Below are 25169 nucleotides of genomic sequence, written 5' to 3'. Positions count from 1 at the left end.
ATTAGATAGCTGATCTCTCTTGTCAGTGTTTTACGGGTCTACAGACGTTTATAGAGACTTCAAATTTACACTTGGAAAAAACACTCTCAAATATTACCAAAACTCGTTGGTCAAGCTTTTGTATAAAGTAAAGCCTGAAAATCACATTACTTTTATTCACACATGCATGTACACATTGTCAATCTGGACAAATCGTATTTTTTACCCTTCTTACTTGAAAGATTTGATAAACTATTATTTTTTACAGACTTATCAAAAAAAACCGGCCACGCATTCACCAAAGCCGTTACTTGTCATCTTTGGGAGCAATACAAAAATAAGGAAATCCATCGAGTTGTCTTGTTATATCATTTTCTTGCTTTCTTTCATCTACCCCTTTTTTACAGTGTAAGAATTGTCCTCCCTATTTGCAGCGACTGTCATCTGTTCTGGCCGGATGAATCGACAAGGACCCGTCCATCCCGATCTTTAACCCGCATCCGTCCCGTAGCGTAACGGGTCTCAGTACGACCATCGGGATAAACTGTCTTCACTGTGCCGTCAGGATATTCTCTTTTCTAAGCAGGATTGGAAGTAAGACATGAGAAAACAGAAAGAAGTAATTGAGAGCTACAGCAGGGCTGGAAATAACAGTCGGTTATCGGACATTGTCCGATCAAATTTTGAATATGTCCGGCCAATTTCACATTTTGATCGGACATGATGTCCGAACATGTCACCAACACCTATTGTCCATCCATAAAATTTGGTTATATAAATTGTTAAAAAGGCTCAAAGTTGCGACCAGTACGGTCGCCAATGCGGCTAAAATTTCATCTTTGGCGACCAAAAATTCTGGTTTAGTCGACAACCGAAAATATGTCTGCGTTCACGGGCTACCATAAATGGCGACTCATTTCTCTATGTTGACAATAACGGTTATTTTCTCAGTCATTATGCCCTTCCAGAAATACATAGTGAAAGATCTTTGCTTCTATATCATTCAACATAAGAAAAGAAAGCATTGTATCCTTTTGCTTTGCTGTAAAGGATTCCCTCACATCGGAAAACTTGCAAATGGCTGATCGTGTTTCAAATCGCCCTATAATGCATTGCAAACCCTTGAGCATTGAGTGCGTCATGTATGCATACCGATTGTGTCTTTTGTAATGCAGACACAAAATTAGCGGCCAAAAAAGTCTTGAAATTTTTTTCTTTACAGATGTTATGCATTGAGTTCTTTTCTGAATAAAATTCCACTTGATTTTTATCACTTACTCGCCAAATGGCTACTCAAGCATTATTTTAAAGTTTGGGCCCTTGACTCTGCACTGACAGTTTGAGCCATATCCAGGAGCCCATTATGGGCTTCTCCCATATCATAAAGCAGAAGTGTTCATCTTTCCTGTACTTACCAAATAAAGTACTTTTCAGAAATCGCCCTATTATCCATTACGTGGATTGCGATATGCTGTTAGCCCTTCATGTATGTACCCTGGAGTCAACTTTGGTCAGGAGCCCATCATTAGGAGCCTGCAACTCCCATACTAAGCCTATGTCACAGGATTTTTACAGACCGGTCTATTTTTAGGCTTCTTTTCCCTAGAAAAAGGTCAGTTCCGGTGTACATGAGCACGCATCGGTAAGGGGAAAAATGGAGGCCTCAGATGGACATGGCAAGCTAATCTTCCGGTGAAATTATAAAGTCTGTGCTTGTGATTGGTCACTGAGGCTCCTGCGGGGGCTGAATTCGCGGTAAATTCAAACTAAAAATAGATTGGTCTGTGAAAACACCAGGACAGGAATAATTGCGGAAGTTGCACACTCCTAGTGATGGGCTCCTGCGTAGAAAACTAGGTTTGCTTGAAGAACATATAATCAGGAGATAACCAGGAGAGATTGGTGCAGTCATCTAGTAGATAAAGTCATCTAGTTAATCATAAGTGATAAATAAATCAAATTTAAATACAGTTTTGAACGATTTGTATTGAAAATCTTTACAGTATGCTAATAAATTTTCTTATGCTAATTAATTATGCTAATCAATTATGCAAATTAATGTCCGGTCAAATTGGTAAGATGTCCGACCAAAATGAAGATTTGAAAGGACACATGTCCTGTTAAAGAAGAAAAATTATTTCCAGCACTGCTACAGTATTGTACCGTTACCTCTTTTCCTTTTAAAGCACGTTCTACTGACAGTTCTTTTGAAGATTACTACAGATTTCTTTTACTTTATGCTGCCTAGTTGTCTTAAGAATTTGCCGGAACCCATTTGGGTAGAGAAACTCACTATCAGAGCAAGAACACATTACAAAGATACCAAACAACACTGGAGCCCATACCTCTCGCTCTAGACTGCGTTGTACAAGCCACTAAGCCGCCTCTATGCCGCAGCACCATTCGCATAATAGAGCGATTTTCAATTGAGTGTCGAAAATAATCAGTCTTTTAAGTTTTTCTTCGGTTTGAGATTGGCTGAGTAGTCTAATTGGTAAGCAATTGGTTTGGTTTTGGTTTTACGACACTCGGTTGAAAACCACTCCAAAGCAAATTAAAGAACATCATTTTAACGTTAGTACACTCTTCAAAATGCTAGCCTGAAAGAAAAACCTCAAGTTCGCACTTACTTTATAGTACTTGGTGTGCGTTTCTCGTTGTCCGTTTGGAAATTCAATAGTTCTCTCTCCTTCCACGCTCACTTTCTGAATGGTGCCATCACTAAATACACACTCCTCCGCTCCGTTGGGGTATAGGTATTTAATGGTCTGATCAGGAAAAATGATCTCCTTTGTACCATCACGGTAATGCTTTTCAATCTGTTTACTGAATGAACGAGAAACAGAAAACAATTCTGAAGCACAAAAGTAAATGTGACCTCTCTTCGTCGGCAATTCCGAGGCAGAATAAACTGGGCGTTATACAGAGGTGGTTTTACCGTGTAGGGAGGTTTCAATTTGAGTATAAAGTATAGGTCAGCGATAAGGGATAATGATTGAAAAACGTGGCGCCGTGGAGAGGTGCACATTAACAGGGGATTGACAGCTATTAAGAACGGTGTAACCTCTATAATACGGAGAGCGAGGGGCTCGAGCTGAGTGTCCGTATTCTGGAGGTGTCCGTGTTATACAGGTAGAGAACATAACAATTCTGGATCGTGTTTCTGTGAGATCAATTAATAGGTAAGGTAAAGTCTGCGTCAGACCAGTGGCCTATACAGGGTCCGCAGGGTGGAATATTGACGCAAGGTATTCACTCAGTGAAATACATAACACATCAGTTCAGTAAGTATGATGTTAAATTACGGCATTATATATACCACAGATATCTGATAGATCTTTCCAAAATATAACTACAAACCTGGGAAACTGAAGAACCTCCAGTCCGTCAGGGTAAGTGGTATGTGTTGTTTGCGCGTCGGAGTAATAATAGATCTAATTGAAGAATGAGAATTATTAAAATGCAGTCAAGACGTAAATGAACAGTGTCCGAAGCACCTGGCTCACTCGGCTCCCGGCTGTTTTTTTTTTTTTTCTGGTATCCCAGCAATAAGCCTTCTCCGCTTCAGTGTTTACAGAAAATCCTGGCGTCTCTTATTGCGAGCTGCCGCCATCAGCATTCCACGAAATTCACTAGTGAGGGGGCGCATAACAAGGGCAACTACTTTCACACATTATCACCTAGAACTGCAAACATGAACTTTCACTGCCAAGCCCAAACGTCCCCTTTCAATGACAGTATATCTACCTATAACGAAGCACTAAGTTTGTTCATATTTAATACAGAGAAATGGTTAAGAAACCCGGTAAACATCAAAGAAGCAAACAAACAGGCTAAGATTTCTGTTGGAAAGTCCTTGACCCTGCACATCTTTTGTTTTATGCTCACTGACTATGCATGAAATACATAATCGCAATTTTTCTATTGGTTAGTTGTACGGGCACACATAACCACCTTTTATATATTGCCAGGTTTTGTGCAGGGTAAATCTCCCAAAACAGCCAACAAAAACATATAACAAAAAACTTTGCCAGATTTCTTAACCATTTCCCTCTATTATCTATGGTTTGCCTTACCACTCTCTGGTCCGGCATAATTTGTTTGATGTCTCCATTGAAGAACGTGACGATGACAGTTTGACCGTCAACGCTGATGTCTTTTCTTGTGCCGTTTGCGAAAGTAATCACGCGAGAACCATCAGTGTTCACTTTCTCGACCTGAAACCGAATCAGTCTCCAGATCAGAATCCAAATTCTTACTACTGTTTTCATACAGTTTCTTTAATCATTCTAAGGAGAATTTAGCTTTTAGTCTGGACATTTTTTTCTGAGTTGGTTAACTCCTTTATACCTCCAACACGCCTGATTATATTTGCTGAGACATAACATTGGGAAATATCAAATTAATCACTGCTAAATCCTGTTAACTGCCAACGTCGTTGTTTCTCTCCTAAATTGTTCAGATCACAACGACCCCAAATGTTTCCTCCAGCCTTCAATGATATTAAATCAGCCGTGTTTTATTTCAATTTCCCCCGACTTTTCTTCAAAACGTCAATTTTCCCTGACTCAAAACAAAATTCCCTGACTTTTCCCTGACCTTGAAGAATTATTTTTCCCCGACCATTTCCTGACCTGTGGCAACCCTGTGTATGTAGAAAACATCGAAATCGTAGACAGTAGTTTGACGAAGCTACGTCACGGTTTGCGAGTATTGAAAAGTTTAGCCTCAATTTATCAAATTCGTCGTTTGTAATCCGTGTTAATCTTCTCCATCCTTAGCCATCCTTGTTCCTTTATGGTTTATCATTATCTCTTTGGTGTTTTTCTATCTTATTGAACTGTTATTTTCAGGTGTCCTACCATTTAAAGGTAATTTTGTATGTGGCCAAAATAACTCAAAATACCGTGACTGAGCTACTTTAAGATCTAAAACAGAAACATTGTCGTTAAAAGATAACCATTCACAAACGAGCACGTTTACTATATACCTTTCCATCAGGATGCATTATTTCTCGAGGATCTTGTCTCGTTGTTCTCTCATTTAAACTGACGCTTTCTCTTGGGTCACTTTGATCATTTTTCTCTTCATCCTGGAAATGGACGCTTCTTTTTAGTTTTTCACTGCTGTCCGGAGTCTTGCTTCTACGTCGTGAGCTGCCAAATATAAAGCGGAGAATTAGCAAAGGAGATAAGCATCTTTTAGAGCGAAAATTAAGCTGAGTAAACTGACTTTTGATAAGCTCAATTCTTCCACCGCTCGACGGACGTGTGGGATTGGGCAATAAACATTCCATGCCGCTGACGTAACTCTTCAAAGATGTTTCTGATTGGCTGATGCCCGGTTTTGAATTGCACGTCATCTCTGTAAGAGACTACGTCATCACGAAATGTCTCTTACGCGGGAAAAGAACTGAATAGTCAAGGAGACGTCGGTTTTTATGCTACAAACTTTAGCACACTGACCTTCGTTTAGATTTCCGGATTTCCTGTGTAACATCTTCTTGAGAGTTGGCCATAGAGCTTATTTGAGAGTTCTCTTCGTTTGATTTTGAAAGGATATCGGTTAAAGCGTCATCCTCTTGATGAGGCGTCCTGGCTTGATTGTTGTTTGTATCAATGCTGGCAACGAGAGGCCTAAAACAGAGTTAACATAAAAGTATTTTATGACTGGTCTGTTTACAAGCTCGGAAACTGTTATCAAACATGGAGTAGAGGTACTTTGCGTAAGTAAACTATTTAGTCCATACTCCTAAGCCACACCCATGACCCTTTCATTAAGGTACACACAGCAATAGTAATTTATAGAGGAAGACGAGGCGTCACCTGTTCCCAGAATCAACGGTAGCATTTTCCGGAGTCGAACTGGGAACTGCTTCGACCAAAGCTGGTCTCGAGGGAGGTGATCGGTGACGCAGTGGAAGCCTGGGTCCTGATTCTACGGGAAAAAAAAAAAAATGAAACAGCTGGTTTTCAAAATGCTTCTAAACAGATGGCAAGGTATCAAGTTAGAGAGTTTCTTTTACGTCACTGACAAGTTAATTATCACGCCTAGTTAAGTGTAATAGTGCTCTAGTAGAGAAACCTGATCACGTGCATATATAGGACCAATAAAAAAAACCCAAACGTGAAACCCACCAATCAATGAGCACAATTCGAAGGTGTCTTGCTTCAGTTGCAGGTAAGCGGCGCGAAAGTCGACCTCTGTACGGTACAAATTGCGTCCAAAATTTTCTTTCTGAAGGGAGGGGGTTTGGGGAGAGAGACGCTTCTTATGCTAAATGGCGTTACCTTCTTCAGTTGTCTTGGCAGTCTTTCGTTGTAAAGGTTTTTTCGGTCTTGAGTCCATTTCTTCTTTTAACTGCTGACAGAGAAATAGTTCTTTAAAACTGTCGATGCCAGGTACTTTCGTATTCAAAGACCTACGCTGTTACGTAACTCGGTATTAACAGTTCTAACTCTACCTTGGCCTGTTCATCTTCTCTCCACTGTTGCAGTCGATAGTGCTCTAACAGCTTCACTTCCTCTTGAAGTTCTTTGTTTTGTTGCTCCAGGGCCTCGATCCTCTGTCGGTTACGCGTCGACGTCGCTGACCAACGTGACTCACGCCGCTTAAGTTCTTCCTGTAACTCAGCTACCTAACGAGAGCAGATCAAACGAATGTTATGGTATTACGCAACTTTATCAATTCTGAAACGAATTGTCTCTAAGTACAGCAAGATCCAGCTCCATAAATTCACTTTCAAACAGAGACGTTGCTCGTTTACAGTTGACTATACTGTTGTTGGTCTTTGAAACTAAGGAAACTTAAACACATGTGATATCCTTAAATTTGGTCCGGTCTAACCTTTGGCATCGATTGCCAACTTTTTCCTTTCACAAAGACAACAGTACGTTAGTTTTACACAAAAACTTTGGTTGAATTCCTAGTATGACTTTCACTTTTAGAAGAGGGACAGAAAGAGGCAAGGTGGAGCTCATGGGAGGAAGCGAGGACGATCATAGCAGATCGAGAAAAGTGGAGGACCTCTGTAAAGGTTCTATGTGCCACTAGGCACGAGGAAGATCGGTAACAGGTAACATGACTTTGGCTTTCTTTACCTGTCCACGCAAGCTCTCGATTTCATCGCGTTCCTTCTTGTCTGGCATTGAACGGGCGGCTTTTTGGTATTTTTCAAACACTCTTCGTTCACGGCTAAAAAGTAAAAGTTGGAGATTTCATTTTGAGACATTTTCAGACTTGAGAGATTCTTAGTCATTAAGCCCTCAACCTGAACGACAACATCGGACGCACCATAAAATCAAAAATACCTGGAATGCATATCGAACGTTTTTTAAAACAACAACAACAATAAGAACATCAACAAATACCGTAACTTTCGAAGTTCTTCTTCTCTGAACTGTTCTAATCGTTCAAGTTCCTCTGTTTTCTGTTTCTCAAATGCGGCAATCTCAGTTTGAAGTTGTTTTAAGCCCTGCAAAAAAAAAAACAAACCGTCAATACAAAGTGCAACGGCAACAAATTCACACACTGAGTGAATTTGTTGCCGTTACAACAAAAGGGTTGACATGGTATACACAATTCTGGGATTTAAGCAAGCTCAAATGTCTCCACGAAGACCTCAAGCAAACAGTGGTATAAAGTAAGAAAAAAATGTTAATTCACTCGTAAACGCTTTAGCTGATAAAGAATTAAAATAACGGTGATCCAAATAGTTCATTGGGCAGCGTGGCACAGTGTAACTAGTTCAAAAGTTTTAGCAATAGTACTAAAAAGTCAAATATTTCGCATACGTTTCGAGTCTGGCCCTTCTTCAGCACTAAGTTTTGAATCATTCCAAGCCCGAAACGTATGCTAAATATTTGATTTTCTAGCACAATTTAATTTACAATAAATTTTAGAACTTATCACCAATTTACTTCTCTTCTAAGATGTACCTTATTTGTTTGTTAATGACTTATTTTTTCTGCTCGTCTTAACAGAGTAACAAAGCGTTTCCTAATGTCTCACCTCTTCTCTTTCAGTTCTCATCTTGGCCAAAGCTGCGTTTTCGGTTCTAAACTTGTCAATCTCAGTTTCCAGTTCTTTGAGTTTTTCCCTTACTGCCATACTTTGGATTGTATCTACAGACTCCTCCTTCTTCTCTTTTCCGGTTTGGGTCTTAGGAATCTCGTTGTCTGCCTGTTTACTAGGAGGCTGCTGCAGTGAGACAGGCAACAAAGGTTTGTACAACTGACACAAGATTACACGCTCAAAGTTAAACAGCCGGGCTACAGGCCTTATCAAAGATAGAATAGTTTTATTGTCACAAGCTTGTCCATCGTCTCTTGTTGGAAGTGAGAAAGCAGAAGAATACCAGAGTAAAATCTTAACATCTCGAAGAGAAAGGTTCCAAGCTTTTCGTGTAACCTGACTCGCATCGTTGTGACACCAAAATTGTTGCACCAAAAATTGCGAAGCGCCACATCTTACAATCAACATGTCCCGAAATTTCCTCACAGAAGAGTAACCTACGGTTTACAACAATTGCTTCAACGCTGCAAAGCATTTTTATGTAGAACTTGTCGCAAATTGTCTCACAACGGGCCAATGTCACAACGAAAATTGCAAGGCATTTAGCAGGAAGCTTGGTTTATTGTAACAGCACCTCTAGTCATCAGGAATAGCTTTTAATATTTGAATACTTACAGTAACTTTTTGCTTTGGTTTCATCTGTGGAAACAGCTTGGTAACCAGGGCAGATGTTGGTGGTGTTGAGGCCACCAGCCCATCAGCTCCACTGCCGTCAGCCTCTGTGTTCCATTGGCGCCGACCACCCTTCATGTATGCGGGTGGGGTGGAGGTTACAAGAGGGAAAATGTCACTGATAGTTACATCGCTGTCATCGTCATCAGAATCCGAATCATCTTCCATGTTTTTCTTCATAATCTCAGTGCCTGTACCTGCTTGCTTCTTTATTGCACCCCAGGCCTCCTCGTCATCGAAGTCATCCTCGATCGCAAGTGATGAAGATGGATCAAGGTACAAAGGAGCTAGGACTATTTAAAAACAACATCATGGAAAGAACCCAATGTTGATGAGGGGGTCCAGAACAGTTCAGAAGTCTATCTAACTAAAGGGAATTTCGTGAAAACTTAACTCTGTTATCTTGGAGAGACAACATCTTGAGAGATTTAAAGCGCCACTATGATGAAATTCTCGATATCCATTTCTTTACATTTTCGTACACATTAGGTCTTTCCTAGATATCTTGCCAAATTTCAATTTTCTACGAACATTAAAACTCGTGGTTTATGAACCTTAATTTCCGAGAATTTACGGCCGCCATTAATTTTCCTTGTTCCAAGTCTTGGTTGAAAATTTGAGAAAATGACGTCATTTTCTCAAAAATACCGCACGGGTTGAAATTATGATAACTATTAATGTAAAAAATTGCACGAATATATGAGCCAAAGTTTTTGTTATTCTTTATGCGATTTGCTGTGCTAATTGTTATCATAATTTCACCCGTGTGGTATTTTTGAGAAAATGACGTCATATTCTCAAATTCTCAACCAAGACTTGGAACAAGGAAAATTAATGGCGGCCGTAAATTCTCGGAAAGAAAGGTCCAAACGACATGAGTTCTAATGTTCGTAATAGATTGAAATTTGGCAAAAAATTTAGGAAAGACCTATTGTGTGCGAAAATGTAACAAAATGGATATGGAGAATTTGATCATAGTGGCACTTTAATTGTCAATTTTGTCATTATTTTGTCGAAATCGAGTCAGTTAATTTTCGTGATTTCATCGCACAAAGAAAAAAAGCAACTAAAGAAGACTAGAAACTAAAGCAAGCAAATTGCTGTGCATGGATAGATTGACTTTGCAGCAGCCAGTGAATGGACAGTTCCGATGAACTGAATAAAAAATGTAATGAGGGATAAAAATGTGATATTTTATGTTACAGGACATGCACTGACAAGTAACCTTTGCACATACCGGTTTATGAAATTTGCAGACCGTAGACTGCACACTGCAGCAGTCTTCAGTCTGCAAATGTCACACACCCCTCGCATACTAATCCTCATAGCACCTTTACTCATGAGAGGCATCTGAGTGTCAATCTCTGTAGTGTCCCAGACTAGCTGTTACGTGCGCGTGAAGAATGATCATTAAATGCCAGCAGAGCTGCTGTCTCTGTGATTGGTTGCAAGCAATAACGGTACACCGACTCGCATAGAACTTCGTCATCGATCCTCTTCAAGCTAAGTAGCACATAACTCAGATGCCTCCCTCGAGAGTGGAAAGAATTTAGAAGCGAGACGTGCTTTACTCAAGCTATCAAATATGTCACTAAAATCAAGTAGAACCTTTGTACTGCTCTCCAGTTGTTTGCCTTTTGTCATCCTGACCTTCATCAAGTTCTAAAGCACCGTCCAAACTCATCTCCTGTAGTGTAATGTCACTGCCCTCATCTTCGCTTTCTGTGTTGGAGAACAAAGAGAGATACAAGGAAGAACACCAGTTGTAACTAAGAATGTATTTTCATTTTTGCAACACGCTAAAACGCTTTTATTCATTCACCGCATACGGTATCAATACATTGCTAAAGAGAGAGATTATCAGAGGAAATAAGGAGATCAACAACTTAAACTCGGTTTGTCTGCAAAACCCGGTGACCTGACACAACTTAAATCGAAAACAAAGAAAACTTTCATGAACTTTCTGCAAAACGCGGAGGTTGTCTTCGTAAGGATTGAGATTTCTTCTGAAAATGGAAGCCACTTAATTGTAAAACCATGCAGCCTGCTGTTGTTTCACCACAATTTTAATCCTGCAAACACATTTTAAGCACTCTGCATCTCAAACATGAAACATTTACCATTCTCCTGTAGTTCATTCATGCTACTCTCCATAACTGTGTATCCAGGATCATCAACTGATAAAGCTACTTTACCATCTCCACTTCCATAACCTGTATCAACAGGACTCAGAATTCCTCCTGGACCTGCAAAGCAGACATTGAAGGTTAACTTAGCATTTCTGGCCAATATAGGAGTGAATGTAGAGGTAGGCGTACACAGCACAAGTTGCTGTGGGTGGTGGCATTACACTAAGTGAGCACTCTTAGCGAGGAAAATGTGGTACACTTGGCCCCAGTTGTTTGAAGGCTCGACATCGCTATCCACCAGACAAATCGCTATCCAGTGGGTAAGTGTTAACAAAACAAACCACGCTATCCACTGGATAGTGACTTATCCGGTGGATAGTGTTACTAGTATCCACCTTTTGAACAACCCGGGCCTGCTGTAAAAGCATGTAGAGTAAATACTATAATATACAGAAACTTAAAATGTGAAATCTAAGATGTGTACCTCTGCTATCAACACTTTGTCCACTGCTAGCTTTTTTACTGTCCTGCACATTTCCTCGAGCTTTGGCCAACACTTTGACCACCACAGAGGAGTTAGATGAGAAGGAGGCATTTGCAGCAGCTTGCTCTAAAAGCTCAAATTCTTCCAGCTCTTCTTCTTCCAACTGGATGGGAAAATATCAAGGTGCACATCTCTCAGTCACAACTTACAGAAATTCATAGAACACATAAATGTTATTCCTATCATCTGATACTTTTACTTTGATTGTGTCAGTGAGAGAAAGCCATGGTTCAGTGTGCACACCAAGTAATGCCTCATAATCCTGGGTTAGTGGATTTTGCAGTCTGTCTAGAGTATTCTGTCCTTTGGGACTTAAAAGTCGCTATGTGAGATTGACCTACAGGCATAGGTACAGCTTGCCCTAAAGAAAAATTGACTTCTTTGCACAGTGTAGTCTAAAGAGTGACATTTTCCACTTGCAATTAAGGGGGCAAAACATTATCTTATGTCCAGCTTTATGCAATATTATCACTCAACGCCAAAATTAACATACTGTTTTGATACTGGCAGTTTGAAAAATCTGTCACACAGGTCACAGGAGGAAAAACTGTCTGATGTTCACCAGTCTGACTCTGCAGGACTTCTCAGTTGTTTTGAAAAGGGTTCCTTTATTGATATTTATTCTGTACCTCTTGTTTTTCCTCCAACTCTTTTAATCTCATTTGAAATGAGGCATCAATACTATTGAGCAAACCAGGTGGATCACTCTCCTCAGTTCTATTGGATAAGGTGCAAACAAAATACAGTTAAATACAAACCAAATATGTGTGCTGGAGTAAGTTTGACTGCCAGATTGTAAAAAATTGTGTCCAAATAAAAGTTCTAAGGCTAAGTTAGATTTGAGACAAATTCTGGTGAGTGCTGTCTCTCCTTGATGTTAGGCAGTCTGAGGGTTCTCCAGGGAGTACCCAGGGTGGCCAGGATGTCTTGGGTGGTGAGGGTGGTGGGGTGGCAAGGGTGGTGAAGGTGGTGAGGGTGGCAAGGGTGGCAAAGATATTAGTTTTTAGAATTAATGACTTTGAATTTCAGTTTTAACAGCCAATGTTAACACTGTTCTGTAGCACGCTAGCTTACAACAGTTTTAAACACATGGTCAATTGGCAGTTGATGTTACCTTGGTTTCATTATCATAAGTTTGGAGGCTGTTGTTTGGGCTTCTGAAGTAGCTACTTTGGTTTTTGGGGCATTAGAGACTTGGAATTGCCGTGGCTTCCTCAATGTGTTTGCTTGAGTTGCTGCTGTCACGACCTGAGGACTCCGAGATGCCACCTTTCGAGTTACCTGTGAAAGATTAAGCCAATCAGAAAAAGTGTTTGAAGCTAAAAAGTGTCTTAAGCTAGTCTTTAAACTCTTTAAATTATGTTCTGTCTGTTTTTCATTCTCCCTGAATTGAGTCCCTGAAAAAAACCATGTTTACCATAAAAACAACAATTGTTTTTGGTCCCCACAAGGTTTTTCTTTTCAATAATCAGTACATGTATTTCACACCAGAGACAGATGGTCTCTGAACTTATGAGAAGTTCAACTTACCCTGGTCTGTGCCACAAGACCTCCACCGGTCACAATTTGTTTATCATTTCCTTGAGATGAATTACCCACAGCATTACCAGTCTTCTTTTCCTTCTTCTGCTGTACAGATGCAAACTGGCCAGCGGATTCCTGACTCTGAGCTCCTGTCTTATTTGAAGCTGATTTTCCTTTAAATCTTGCAAGTCCTTGGCCTTTTCTTAGAAATGTTCTCTGAGGCTTTTGACTTGCATTTTGGGTGTTTGTGTCTGCTTTGGAAGCCTTGATCAGATAACACAATATAACAATTTGAATGCCATTAGGCTTATAAATTATTTCCTCAAACTCATTAACAATTTGTCAACTTTAAACAAAGGACATCATGACTGTGACGATGTTTGGATTTCTGATCTTAAATAGCATGGATTCTACAATTTTATTTCTCTGTTTTCTCCTTAGTTTTAGTTTCAACTGAGAGGATACATGTATATCAAGCATGAAAGACAGTGTTTGAACACATTTCCAAACACCTCAAAGATCATCGTTTTGTCAACTCTCTTTTTGGTGTTTGGAATTGTGGCCAAACTCAATTTTTTGGGTTTGATATATTACGTAATACTTAGGGCTCTATTGAATAAAATTACACAAGACATGATATGTAATCGAACAATTCACTGCCTAGTCATCCAAAGTGTTTGTTTGTTTGAGGCTATCATAAAGGCAGATGTTGGTGAATCAATGAATCTAGCCAATAGTTTTGCAAAGGATTATGACTATATAGACCTCCACATGCACTACATGCCTACAATGCTAGTACAAACACTCTGAAAACATGTACAACATGAAGCACTAACCTCGTCAAGTCTGAGTTGCTGTTCTAAGAGTTCCTCAAAAGTCTTGGCAGAGGATGCACCTCCTGGAAAAAATTTAAGGAGAATTTGTTGAGCAAAGAAAGTAAAAAATAAAGCTTCATGTAAAAGGATGACCTGGTGTAGCCTTAAAGTTACTGTCATACATATTACAAAAACTTTTCCAGAGAGTCTTATGACTGGATTCAGCAAATTCAGTAATCAGAGTAGAATTCTGGGCTCAAATTCTAGTGTACATGAACTAAGCAAGCCATAAGCTTAGTTGATATCCATGCTTTTGGTACATTAAGATTTCATTGTGCACCAAAACAATTCTTAGTTGTGCCCTAACAGAAACAATTTCACAAGTTTGTATATACCTATGCCTGGCTTGATGGGTATTTCATCATCTACTTCAGTATTGCTTTTGTCCAAGTTCTGTTCATTCTGACGAGAACAAAATTGACATATGATCTATATTGGTAATTACATGCCTGTACAGTAAATAATCATTTCATGAAAAAGACAAACTGGCATAAATATTCTTCATTGTTATTTGATTTCCTTTATTTCACCTCAGTTCCATTTCTGCATGCTATTTTTTTCTTGTGGGAGTACAGTTATGGGAAAAGGATTATCCAGTTTACTCCAGTCCAGTTAAAGTAAATTAATTTATAGCTTGCAGCATGTGATGTATTGAGCCATATGTAGCAGATATAAACCAGATACTCTTAGGCTCACACAATAAGATGGGTTATTTTAATAACCAACTTCTTCCATCTAGTAGAATGTGTATATCAAAGGTCATCATCCCAGTGAGGAGAATTTGTCCATGCGGGGCTTTCATTAAGTTTTGGTCACCTCTAGCCTTGATCTTTACACCTGAACCATTAGCTTGTTCAGGGGTTTCATTCAGGCCAGGGCACCATGCAAAGTGAGTACATGTTGCTGGGTGGGTGATTTTGCCTTCCTGGTATGAATATCTAGAGGAAAGTTTTTCTTATGATAAAGTTCAGTTTAAAGAATTTTGCCTACCTGTGAAAACCAGTTGCCTTCCTGCTGAAAACATTACTGAAACCCCTGCTTGTTACTTTGTGGGTGAATTGTATTAACAAAAGGTACTATTTCATCCATAACATCAACTTGGGCCTATCAAGCATCCTCAACCATAGCAGATGTTACAGGTTATGGCCCTTAATGACAGCCCTGCCATAAACATGTATGTTTAGTACATCAGAACCCGAGAAAACTCACCATTCCTTCTACATGCACATCTTCAGGATGAGGTTCTAATTCTATTACTGTTGCATTCCTTTCACTGGTTTCTTCTAATTCTTCCTCAGCTTCTGATTCTTCATCCATTTCTTTTTCCTCTTTTTCTTCATCACTCTCATTCACACCCACCTCTGGTTCAGAATCATAGAGAGGGTAAACACCACTCATCGCATCAGCTTCAGATTGTTCATCAATCTGAGAATCAGCATCAGCCAGGCCTTTTACCTCAGCATGGTGACTCCACAATCTTTCAAGTTCCTGTTTCATACCTGGACTTTTGTTACACTCAAGAGCCGTGTTAGTCTCCCTGGCATTGACTTCAAAATGGCTTTGACTGTCTCTTCCAGGGTTATACCCCACTCCTCTTAGCTCCTGAGATGAAACTGGAATCTGAGAACTTGAAGGAACTTCAATCATTCCATTATAGTTCATACCTGCATAGGGCATGAGTCTGTTTGAGTTTGCTGAACCAGACACAGGCTGCCCTTGCAAAGGCACAACCTTTGGACCAGAAGAAAGGGGAATTGTACCCAAGGGAAGGCGATAATTTGATGAGTTCCACATCATTGGATAAACTGTCTTGTTAAAAGAAGCTAAACTTCCTTCAAGCTTTTCTGTGGTTCCATTATACTGCTGAGAACCAAACTGTCTCATTTGGAAATCTGAATCTCCTTGACTCATTACAATAGGTGGTGCAGAAGATGTAGGTATAGATCTAAGTAATACATTTGAATGATGTCCTATAGGTTCATTATTTTCAGCTTCTGCTCTTGTCATCATATTTATTGGCATCTGTGCCCCTGCTTTCTGTTGTGGATGACTCTGTGCAGTGGTTGGACTCATAGTATCAGCCTGACTTGAAGTCTTTACTAAGTTTGGAGAGCGCACTGTCACACTTGAAGTTGTTTGCTGTTCTTGAAGTCTCTTCTGAGCAGCCAAGATGCTCTGGAGTTTATTTTGTTCCATCTTCAACGTTTCCATTTGTTGCTGTTGTTGACGGAACATACTTTCTTGTTGTTGTTGTTGCCACTGGCGCAGTTTCCTAAACTTCTCCAAAAGTTGCACCTGATCATGAGGTTTTTGGATCTGTGGCTGTGCTGCCATGTTCCTGTCCTTTAAAGGTTGCTGAGATTTTGTTACTAACACAAGAGAAGAAAAGACGTGTTTTTACAATAACATTCTCCAGGGCTGTGCTCTAGAAGTACTGGGTGCCACAAGCAACTACCTTTTGTCTTTGGACGACTGAGAAAACTTACTTTTTTCATATAAGGTCAAGTGCTGGGCACCCAAGATTTCATGGTTAGGAACCTTTGGACTCCTTGTAATTTTTCTTAGACCACAGCCTTGGTTTTCTTTAACATTTTATATCAGTCTAACTCAGCTCATATCCAAAATGGAAAAGAGGGTAAAAGAAAATATTGCAATGAAAAAATATTATCGGCCATTACTAATTCATTTATTTAAAGAGCCAGGTCTGAAATCAGGTATGGATTATAGTATTCAGGTATGACAATGGATATGAAAAATGATGTATTTTAGTCTGAAAATAGGTAAGAATTTGGAAAACCTTGCAACAAACTGACCAACCATCCCCAGGAGTACCCCACCCCCTAAAAGGTCTATGGTTGCCACCCAAGGAAAAAAATACTTGACTTTTCTCAGACCATAACATATTAATCACACAATTTTCACTGATCATAATAAGACTGACCATGAATGCTCTTCTCTCTTAGTGTGCGTTACTTTAAGAAAATCCAAGATTGGATTCTTACATCAGAAAACGGATTTTGCGTTTCTTTTCTAAAGAGATCGGATCATGGTGCGTCAAAGGAACGGAAGAATCCACTTTAGGGAGGGATTCTCTGGTTCCTTTGATACCCCATGATCTGGGTGATCTTGGATTAATCTGTTAAGAAGAGAAACAAAAAAATCCGTTTTTGGATTTAAGAATCCAATCTTGGATTTTGTTAAAGAAACGCATCCTTAGAGGAACGAAAATCGTGGATATTGACGAGCAGTGTATCAAATATCGATAAGCGCCTCATCGATTTCATCGATAGAATTGATCACGCGAGGCATGCCATTTTACAAATTACATTTGAGCCTAAGTTAAGCAAGTTTTGTCTAAGTTTAATCATATGTGAACCTACCTCCTGCCTGAGGAACGTAGTTTAAAATTGCGTTGCCATCCTGCGCATTTCTGTCCTTTCCATCTCTAGTTAGAGATGGGTTGTTCTCCTTTTGATTAATAACACCAACGTCTATCGTTTTAAAACGTTCCATGCTTTACACATTCCCTTGTCTGTAGAGTTCAAGAAGTCGTCCAACATCCCAATACGTCCCTCAGTGCATTCAAGACCATGCAAACACGTGCATATGTTCGCCAGTTGTTCAGCGATTTCGATCGCAAACAAAGTGACCCATCCAGAAGCTAATTCGCATCTTAAAAGTGAATTATTGGACGGCTAATAAGCATTTTTAGCTACGGTAACAATAGTGAATGATCAAAGCGAAACCATTGTAATTTCTACGGAGGAACGCGCCATTTTTCAAAGTTTAGCTGGTCAAGTTATCGCATGCGCACTACAAAATGCGCTGACCATCATCATCGTTGTTTCAGACATGGCGAAGGGTTTGCATTCTCTGAAACTTGAAGAAATTTTGAAGAAGGAGCTCCAAACCACACAATGCCAAGGTTTAGGGTTTGCAGGTGGTGGTTGTATAAGTGAGGGAAAGAGTTTTGACACCGATCACGGCAGGGTTTTCGTCAAAGTGAACGATAAATCAGGGGTATTTATGCCGACGGTGACTTTGTTATCGCTCAGCCAAGGGGAATCTCCTTTTCGATTAATTTTTGTTTGCGCTTGTCTTTCAGGCTATGAAAATGTTTGAGGGCGAATTTAACAGTCTAGAAGCCATTTGTCGAACTAACACTGTGCGAGTACCGAAGCCAATCAAGGTTTGCTTTAATCAAGTCTTATAATTGTTGAAAAATGTAATAACTAGTACAGTCTTAACTGAGGCTTGCTCTCCGATTGTGCGGCTTTTTGTGATTTCAGTAAGTGTGTGTATGAATTTATTCACAGAAATTTAAAAACTTTGTACCATTCCTTTTAATTTCTTGTTACCGATCCACGATAAAATAAAAATTATAATAAATTTCCTATCTGGAGTGCACTTTTTAATTACTAACTGTATTTTGAACACTTTTTAGCTGTTAGACCATCCGTCTGGAAGTGGGGCAATTTTTGTCTTAGAACATCTTGAAATGAAGAGCTTACGGAAATATCAATCACAGCTGGGGACAGCACTTGGAAGGTAAGGAACAATTTGCATTCAGCCAACAGCTACATACACTGTACCAATGAGCTATCCAGCTAGATCTCTGTAAGAACATCAACAAGCAAAAGCAATTGGAAACAATAGGAACTAGTCATTCAATAATGAGTTACAATAATGAGACCAAGTCATGATTGCTTTAGGTTTTGCAGCTGATTAGTTGTGTGCTGAGGTGGTGCTAACTTTTGTTTTCTTTTTCAAACCATGTAAAGTGCTGCATGAGAGAATACTGAAAAACCAATCACATGTATTGATTATGTTTGGCACTTACAGAAGGGTGGCACTTGGCGCTTGTCGTGAGGGTAAACAGGAGTTTCTCACAATAACTTGCTCTGTCCTCTCTGACATGTTCTCTGCAGACTACATACGGATAACATCAACAAATTACAGAAGAATGCATCAGAGAGCAATAAGGTTGGCAAGGGTCAGAATCCTGTTGCCGTTGAAAAGTTTGGTTTCCCTGTTACAACATGTTGTGGCTTCATTCCACAGAATAATGAATGGTGTGATGATTGGGTGGTAAGTGTGGCCAGGCACTTAGAAGTATTATAGTATTTCTAACTCATTTTTTTGTTGTTGTTTTACTGAATTCCATAGATTCAATGCTTTCTCAGATTGGAGAATTTGTGGTATACGTACATCTACATATCATGCCTATCCACAATGCATGTACAAAAAGCTCTCAAATGGCTTCTTTCATTATTCAAAATTAAAATTCAGCTTGAAAGGGAGGCCTACTCAAATGACACAAACAAAAAGATTAATGAATAAACATGTTCATTTAATTTCCTTTGTTTGTGTCCTTTAAACCTGGCTTCCAAGCTGAATGAGTGGGCTGTTGATAGTAACTAAATCTTGCATCAAAGTCCTGCAACATTCTTTTAAATTCATCTTGAAAGCAAGGCCTAGAAGACACAGAGGGCTAGATAATTTACAATTAACTATCATAGGCCTGCAATGAGTACAGAGGGCTCAATATGCATTATTATACTAGATAATCTTGAATGTAGTTGTTTTCCATGGTTGTTGGTAATTTTATCAGTACTAGAACATAATAATGTAGTATCTTGATCTGTTTCTTGTAGACATTCTACACCAGATGTCGATTACAATATCAAATGGACCTAATTGATAAGGAGGTTAGTAACCTCTTGTAGTTGATAATAAGCATACATGTATGTGTTGAAGGTCAAAATGAAATTCAGGTTAAATGATTTTAACCTAGTTTGATTCTCAATCTCCATTATCTCCTAACCCTAATTATTCATGATCCATGAATAATTAGGGTTAAGAGACAAAGGAATTTCATTTTAACCTGAATTTCATTTTGACCTACAACATATACACTGCTTTTGAAAGATTCTTGAAAACTGTCTAGTGAATTACCTGAAGATTTATAGCAATTTTTGGCCAAATCCCCTTACCTCTTCCCAAACCCCCACTAGAAGGTCATTTGAAATTCCAAGAGAGCTGGGGTCTCAATCCTACAAATTTTAAAGAAAGTATAATATTAAACAAGAATTTCCAAAGGGGGGGGGGGGGGGGGTTCAAACCCCCAAAACATCTGTGGATGAGGGAGCTGGCATCTCAATCCCAAAAATGTTAAAGGAAAGTATGTGGTTAAACAAGAATTTTCAGAGAGGCAGGGAGGTTCAAACCCCCAAAAACATCTGTGGAAGAGGGTATGGACCTTTCTGGTCCCAACAGTCCACTTTACCATGTAACTGAACAGAAATGTTAATAATTTGTGCCTTCTTGGTTATTGACATATGTAATGGCAAAAGTATGGGGATTCAGAGGCTAGATCACTTTGGTCAAGATTACAGCTGAAAATTCCAGAGTTTTTTAAAGGCATGGATATAAAGCCGTCACTTCTTCATGGAGACCTTTGGAGTGGAAATGTAGCAGAAATGGATGATTGTCCAAGTTTGTTGAATAATGATTAAAATAATATTTTCTTTAAAAAATGTACTGGTAGTACACTTTATTCTCAAACTTTGCTAAATAATTATATACACATGGCAGGGTTTAGTACAGAAAGTTCCTGACTGTATTAATCTTCTTACATTTACATGTTTTGCAAATTAAGAGAACTTGAATGAACTACAGAGTGAACCCACTGTTCAAAATAAACAGAGTTGTCCGAAAAGGAGTGTAGTTTTAGGCTTATCCTCAATTTACAAATGAACAGAAGATTATAACAGTATTTGAGAGAGCACTGAAAATTGTGTCTGAAGTGTGTGTTTTGTTCATTGAAAACTAATAATCGTTATTATATAATAATAATAATTATTATTACTCGGTTAACATGAATTGTCTAACTTTGTTTTGTGTATTTGTCAACATTCTGTTTTAATTTACAGTTGCATTTGATCCCGCCTCGTACTATGGTCATCATGAATTTGACTTAGCCATTGCCGCTATGTTTGGTGGCTTCTCCAAAGAGTTTTATGACTCATATCACACTCAGGTACCCAAAGAAAAAGGCTTTGATAAACGGCATCAGCTGTACTTGTTGTTCCATCATTTAAACCACTGGTAAGTTAATACTCAGACATCTCAACATCTGCATAATGTACTAGACATTCACACAACAGAGCTGACATTAAGTTTTGAGTCACCCGTAGCCTTGTCCTTCACACCTGTGACAAAGTTGTCATTTTGTGAGAGAATTCTTTCAACACCAAGCAATTCTGCGAGTAACATCAAGGACTAATGAAGCGTTTTAAGCCGCAACAGGTGATACAGGTTATGGATCTTAACTAATGGCAGCCCTGCACAAAACTAGATGTTCACACAACAATTGAGATCAATAAAAAACTTAAGCTCGATTTCCACCTGTTTTATGAGCCCGTGTTCCTTGCCCCACACAACTCCCAAATCGAGCCTACAGAAAACTAGGCATCCGCAGATCTTTACACTCAAACATCCACATTAAACTTAATGCGTACACTAACTTCAATATGCACACCACATCCAGTCAAAACCTACAATTCAAATGTCAAGGAACTAATACAGTCACCCTTTACCTCAAAACACAAACAGTATTTTATACAAACTTGGGGTTTAATCATGACATCTTAACTTCTGATCAATAATTTTTCAGGAATCACTTTGGAACAAGTTACAAGTCATCTTCTCTAAGGATTATGCTTGGACTAGTTGAAAATAGCTAGCAAAAAGTGACTGACAATTTTGTGTTAGACAAGATGGAATATTCAATTCGTACTTTTAATTAACAGTTGACATGTTTTGTTGTTGAGGACAAAAACAACTAGCAAAAGAAAACTAGATTCAATCAAATTGTAAAAAGCATAACGTTTAGTTTTTGGGAAAGAAAATGTTACTTTAAGATAATAAACCTCTAAAATTTTACACATTTTAATGTGTAATTTCATTGCACATTTTCATTCTTCTGATTTGTATTTGACTGCGAGACTCTTAAAAACATGCAGTGATAATACCTGTAAAATATCTAATAACCTATTGTACTACAAGGTCTATTAATAATCACACTTAAATTCAAGTGGCTAGACACAACCTCAAACCTAATGCCATCACTTCTATGAATTAGAAACCTCAGTCTCTAAAATATAAAACATTGGCACAGTTCTGTAGCCGCTACTCGTTAGTCTACTTTAATGATAAATAGATAATCTTAGAGTAATCATACCAAAAGTGATTTCATTTATTAAAGAAATCTCTTGTACATTAGTTGCTAACAAAAAATGTTTTGCCATAAAGCATGTATGAGGTTCAAGGCAATTTTAATTAATTCCTTTTTGTGTTCAATCGTCTATGCTCGCTTGCTTGCCAGGTAAATGCTCCACAGGAATGACATCATGTTTCCACAGAGTACCCTGTACTGTAAACACAAAATGAAACCAAGAGTAATCAACATCTGGTATCCTTAATTTTATGCTCATCAATGCCAGGTTTTGGGCGATAAACTGTTGCTAGCCTTTCTGACTTGTAAAAGTTATTTGTAATAAAAAACATAGTAATATCAAAGGCTAGATTTTTTTAGGCAAAGAAAGAAGACTGGATCATAAAGTTTGAATGCTCTTTAGATAAGAATGATAATAGCACTATTACTTCCTAGACCATTATTTTGCATTTTGGCTCGTAACCCAAGGGCTTATCATTATATCTACTCATTACAAAGAATTCTTACTGTTCACAAAAGGTTCATCCCTTAATTTGTAGAGTAGAGACAATTCTACTAACTGTATCATAGGCCTACAATGTGTCCAAAGGCTAACTACACATTTTAATTAGTTGATTACACTCAATGACTCATGTGCACACACATCACATGCCTATGGCACCAGGCGATGTTCCTACCAGGGTTATAGGCCTGCAATGCATACAAAGGCCTGCCACTGTATAGCAGTGGGTTCTCTATACACATTACATATATACATGTACCTTATGATAGCTTCGAACTTATGATTCATAGGTGATAAATAATATATTTTTTAATTAATAATCTTGATACTGCATCAAAGCAACTCCTAATCTGTATACAGCATACTTCACCAACATACAGCAGAACTTTCAATTGTAAAAAATAAAAACAACAGCCATCAGATGGCACTGTAGTAACCACACTTTAAATAAAACTGTTTTGGGTTTCAACTTTGGTACTCAAAAGATGTAAGTTGTAGTTACCTGTCTGGGGACATAGTTGAGGTTGACATATTGAAACACAATCCACACTCTCCAACTCATTTTCAGGGCAGTCCAATACATCTGTCTTATCTTCATAATTGCTTCCTTATGTGACTTCCCCTGTGAATAAAGAATACTTTAGTTGTGCCATGTACAGTGCCATTGTCATGAAATGTCTTTTTTAAGCTTCACATACACTTTTTATGCTACATTATCATCATCACCGAAAAAAAAAATGTTTTCCTCCATTTCATCCAGTGAAAAATACTTTTGAGTTCTGACACGGCTGTGGTCTAAGAAAAATTATGAGCCCAAAGGTTTTATAAGCATGAAATCCTGGGTACCCAGCATAAGCTTATATATATGACAAAAGTATGTTTTTCCAGTCACCCAAAGGCAAAAGTTAGGTGCTTCTAGAGCATAGCCCTCCCTCAGATAATGGTTTCTTAGATAGTGATATGCTTACCTCTGTTGTCACAGCCTCAGAGTCACTCAAACTTTTATTCCAAGGTGGCTTTGCTCATGTCACATTCATGACAAGGATGGCATACGTGAAGTGCAAGTACAGTACTCACTTGCACCTGTAGATCTATGTTGAAAGTAAACTCATAATGCTCAAGACTACTCACCTCGAGGATTGCAACAACGTAGAAGAACAACAACAGAAAGAGAGGACTAAACACGCCACGGTCGACAAGTAATCTCTTGGCCTTGGAATATGACACTTGCCTGGGGATGATTTTATCTAGGACCTCATAGAAATAGTGGATCAAAGGACCTGTTACACAAAATCTGTGAAGAAAACAAAGACCATACAACCACTGTCAGCTTTCTGAAAGTTTTTAGGATGCAAAGCCAAAGATGTAAATTTGCTAACAAATTGTGGTAAAGGACACAAAACTGACAGTATATTAGAAAAACTAACACAAACTTTTACTAAAGTTTCACATGTTAGTTGAAAAATTAATCATATTGTTGGGTTTCAATCTTGGGTCCAAATTCTGTATGAAAGCTACTGAATAACTGTCTTTTATTTTACTTTTTACTCATTTTTTTACACAAGCAGGTCAGTATAGTTTGGAAATTTAATTGTTTTCTTTTAATGTTCTACTCATATGACTGTGTAAACCCAACTACAAATAAATTTAAAAGCTGCTGTTAAACTAATTAATTTGATTTTAGTTTCCTTGAATGGTATTGTATGGCTCATACTTACCCAAATGTTGAAAAGGCTATCACTGGTCTGTAGTCGACAAGTTCACCTTTTCCACGTTTGACGATCTTTTGAGATACAATGTTACCAAGTCCTGCAGTAACGGCACTGTTAAAATAAATCAACTTTAGGTCACTGCACAATGAAACATTTTCTTCCAACATAAAATATGAAGCGTATGGAATTTATTGACAATCCACCACTGGTCCCCAGCTCAAAATAAATATTTATTATTGACATGGATCAGGAGTCCCAAAGGAGGAATCTTCAGAGAAGACGCTATTTATAACGTGGAGCATTTGTACAAAAACGCTCAGATAGCTACTCCACCCCCGCAACCACCTGTTGCTAGGTGGCCATCTGTCCCCACTCCCGGTCAAAATGTGGTCAAAATGTGGTCAAAATGTGGTAAGAACATCAGTGACACACTCGGCTATCGCCTCGTGTGCCACTTTTTTGTTCTTACCACATTTTGACGTCATCTGTGATCTATTACTGAACAGACGCACGGCAACATGGAATCTATTTGTTAAACAGACAATAGACATCGCACAACCATTCCATTATTTGCAAGATCATATTCAAGAATTAGACCTGTTTAATCCCCGCTTACATCGCCCAACGAACCCTTCACGATCGATATACTCCATGTTCTGCATTCAGCGAGGCTGCATGGGTGCGCAGACCTCGACCGCAAGTAAGTTTACTGGTAAGATATAAAATTGTGCAAATTCTAAATTCTAACTTCACATACCTCGTGACACTCTTTGTCAATATCGGATGCCTCAACACACAATAGTTGTATCGCGCTACAAGCTGCGACAAGTACGCGTCGCGATCCACTTTCTTTTCGTCAGGTTTGTCCAACGAAGTCGCAGACGAAGCCGCCATGTTTGTATGCCTTGGTTGGGGGAAAGTGC

The 25169-nt window shown here is 38.8% G+C and overlaps 3 protein-coding genes across 5 annotated transcripts; 1 reads left to right on the top strand and 2 right to left on the bottom strand.

Annotated features, from left to right (window-relative positions):
- Positions 1-93: 93 nt before the first annotated feature.
- LOC110065652 (uncharacterized) lies at positions 94-17620 on the bottom strand. 3 transcript variants are annotated; one of them, XM_089278882.1, is made up of 23 exons: positions 17177-17620; positions 15006-16165; positions 14132-14198; positions 13758-13819; positions 12928-13185; positions 12512-12678; positions 12027-12114; positions 11338-11500; positions 10845-10970; positions 10333-10446; positions 8668-9017; positions 7990-8175; positions 7350-7453; positions 7080-7173; positions 6443-6616; positions 6270-6342; positions 5805-5916; positions 5445-5615; positions 4970-5135; positions 4056-4196; positions 3340-3413; positions 2610-2805; positions 94-557 (listed from the first exon to the last, which is right to left on the bottom strand). In XM_089278882.1, the coding sequence occupies exons 1-23, from the start codon at positions 17307-17309 to the stop codon at positions 420-422; spliced, it is 4317 nt and encodes a 1438-aa protein (XP_089135008.1). In that variant the 5' UTR covers positions 17310-17620; the 3' UTR covers positions 94-419. The 3 variants fall into 3 exon arrangements, with proteins under 3 accessions (XP_089135008.1, XP_089135006.1, XP_089135007.1); XM_089278880.1 differs by having other exon boundaries at positions 7990-8178; positions 17177-17619; XM_089278881.1 differs by having other exon boundaries at positions 6270-6339; positions 7990-8178; positions 17177-17619.
- Positions 17616-23020, top strand: LOC110066452 (ketosamine-3-kinase-like). Its single transcript, XM_020773680.2, has 8 exons — positions 17616-17816; positions 17902-17985; positions 18241-18344; positions 18725-18884; positions 19451-19504; positions 20150-20291; positions 20729-20903; positions 21472-23020. Exons 1-8 carry the CDS (start codon positions 17649-17651, stop codon positions 21539-21541), a joined length of 957 nt encoding a protein of 318 aa, XP_020629339.2. The 5' UTR covers positions 17616-17648; the 3' UTR covers positions 21542-23020.
- On the bottom strand, positions 20319-25163 carry LOC110066461 (peroxisomal membrane protein 2-like). Its single transcript, XM_020773691.2, has 5 exons — positions 25004-25163; positions 24253-24357; positions 23666-23828; positions 23037-23156; positions 20319-22230 (listed from the first exon to the last, which is right to left on the bottom strand). The coding sequence occupies exons 1-5, from the start codon at positions 25138-25140 to the stop codon at positions 22162-22164; spliced, it is 594 nt and encodes a 197-aa protein (XP_020629350.2). The 5' UTR covers positions 25141-25163; the 3' UTR covers positions 20319-22161.
- Between the last annotated feature and the right edge of the window lie 6 nt (positions 25164-25169).

This window comes from Orbicella faveolata, unplaced genomic scaffold, assembly GCF_042242905.1.
Source record: "Orbicella faveolata isolate gen_17 unplaced genomic scaffold, um_ofav_v1 contig_47, whole genome shotgun sequence".
Taxonomy (NCBI): Eukaryota; Metazoa; Cnidaria; class Anthozoa; order Scleractinia; family Merulinidae; genus Orbicella; species Orbicella faveolata.
Note: the sequence above shows the minus strand (reverse complement) of the source record. Positions and strands in the feature narration are given on the sequence as shown.

What these genes read in the sequence shown, in the direction of transcription:
- LOC110065652 (XM_089278880.1), bottom strand. Translation starts at nt 17,309, where the DNA reads ATGGAACGTTTTAAAACGATAGACGTTGGTGTTATTAATCAAAAGGAG. An exon ending in GTCTTGTGGCACAGACCAGG is followed by an intron (nt 12,679 to 12,927) that starts GTAAGTTGAACT and finishes AATCTTTCACAG; the next exon opens with GTAACTCGAAAGGTGGCATC. An exon ending in TGCCAAGACAACTGAAGAAG is followed by an intron (nt 5,917 to 6,269) that starts GTAACGCCATTT and finishes TTTTTCCCGTAG; the next exon opens with AATCAGGACCCAGGCTTCCA.
- LOC110066452 (XM_020773680.2), top strand. Translation starts at nt 17,649, where the DNA reads ATGGCGAAGGGTTTGCATTCTCTGAAACTTGAAGAAATTTTGAAGAAG. An exon ending in CTGGGGACAGCACTTGGAAG is followed by an intron (nt 18,345 to 18,724) that starts GTAAGGAACAAT and finishes TGTTCTCTGCAG; the next exon opens with ACTACATACGGATAACATCA. An exon ending in AATGGTGTGATGATTGGGTG is followed by an intron (nt 18,885 to 19,450) that starts GTAAGTGTGGCC and finishes TGTTTCTTGTAG; the next exon opens with ACATTCTACACCAGATGTCG.
- LOC110066461 (XM_020773691.2), bottom strand. Translation starts at nt 25,140, where the DNA reads ATGGCGGCTTCGTCTGCGACTTCGTTGGACAAACCTGACGAAAAGAAA. An exon ending in TTGACAAAGAGTGTCACGAG is followed by an intron (nt 24,358 to 25,003) that starts GTATGTGAAGTT and finishes TTATTTTAACAG; the next exon opens with TGCCGTTACTGCAGGACTTG. An exon ending in TCAACTATGTCCCCAGACAG is followed by an intron (nt 22,231 to 23,036) that starts GTAACTACAACT and finishes TTGTGTTTACAG; the next exon opens with TACAGGGTACTCTGTGGAAA.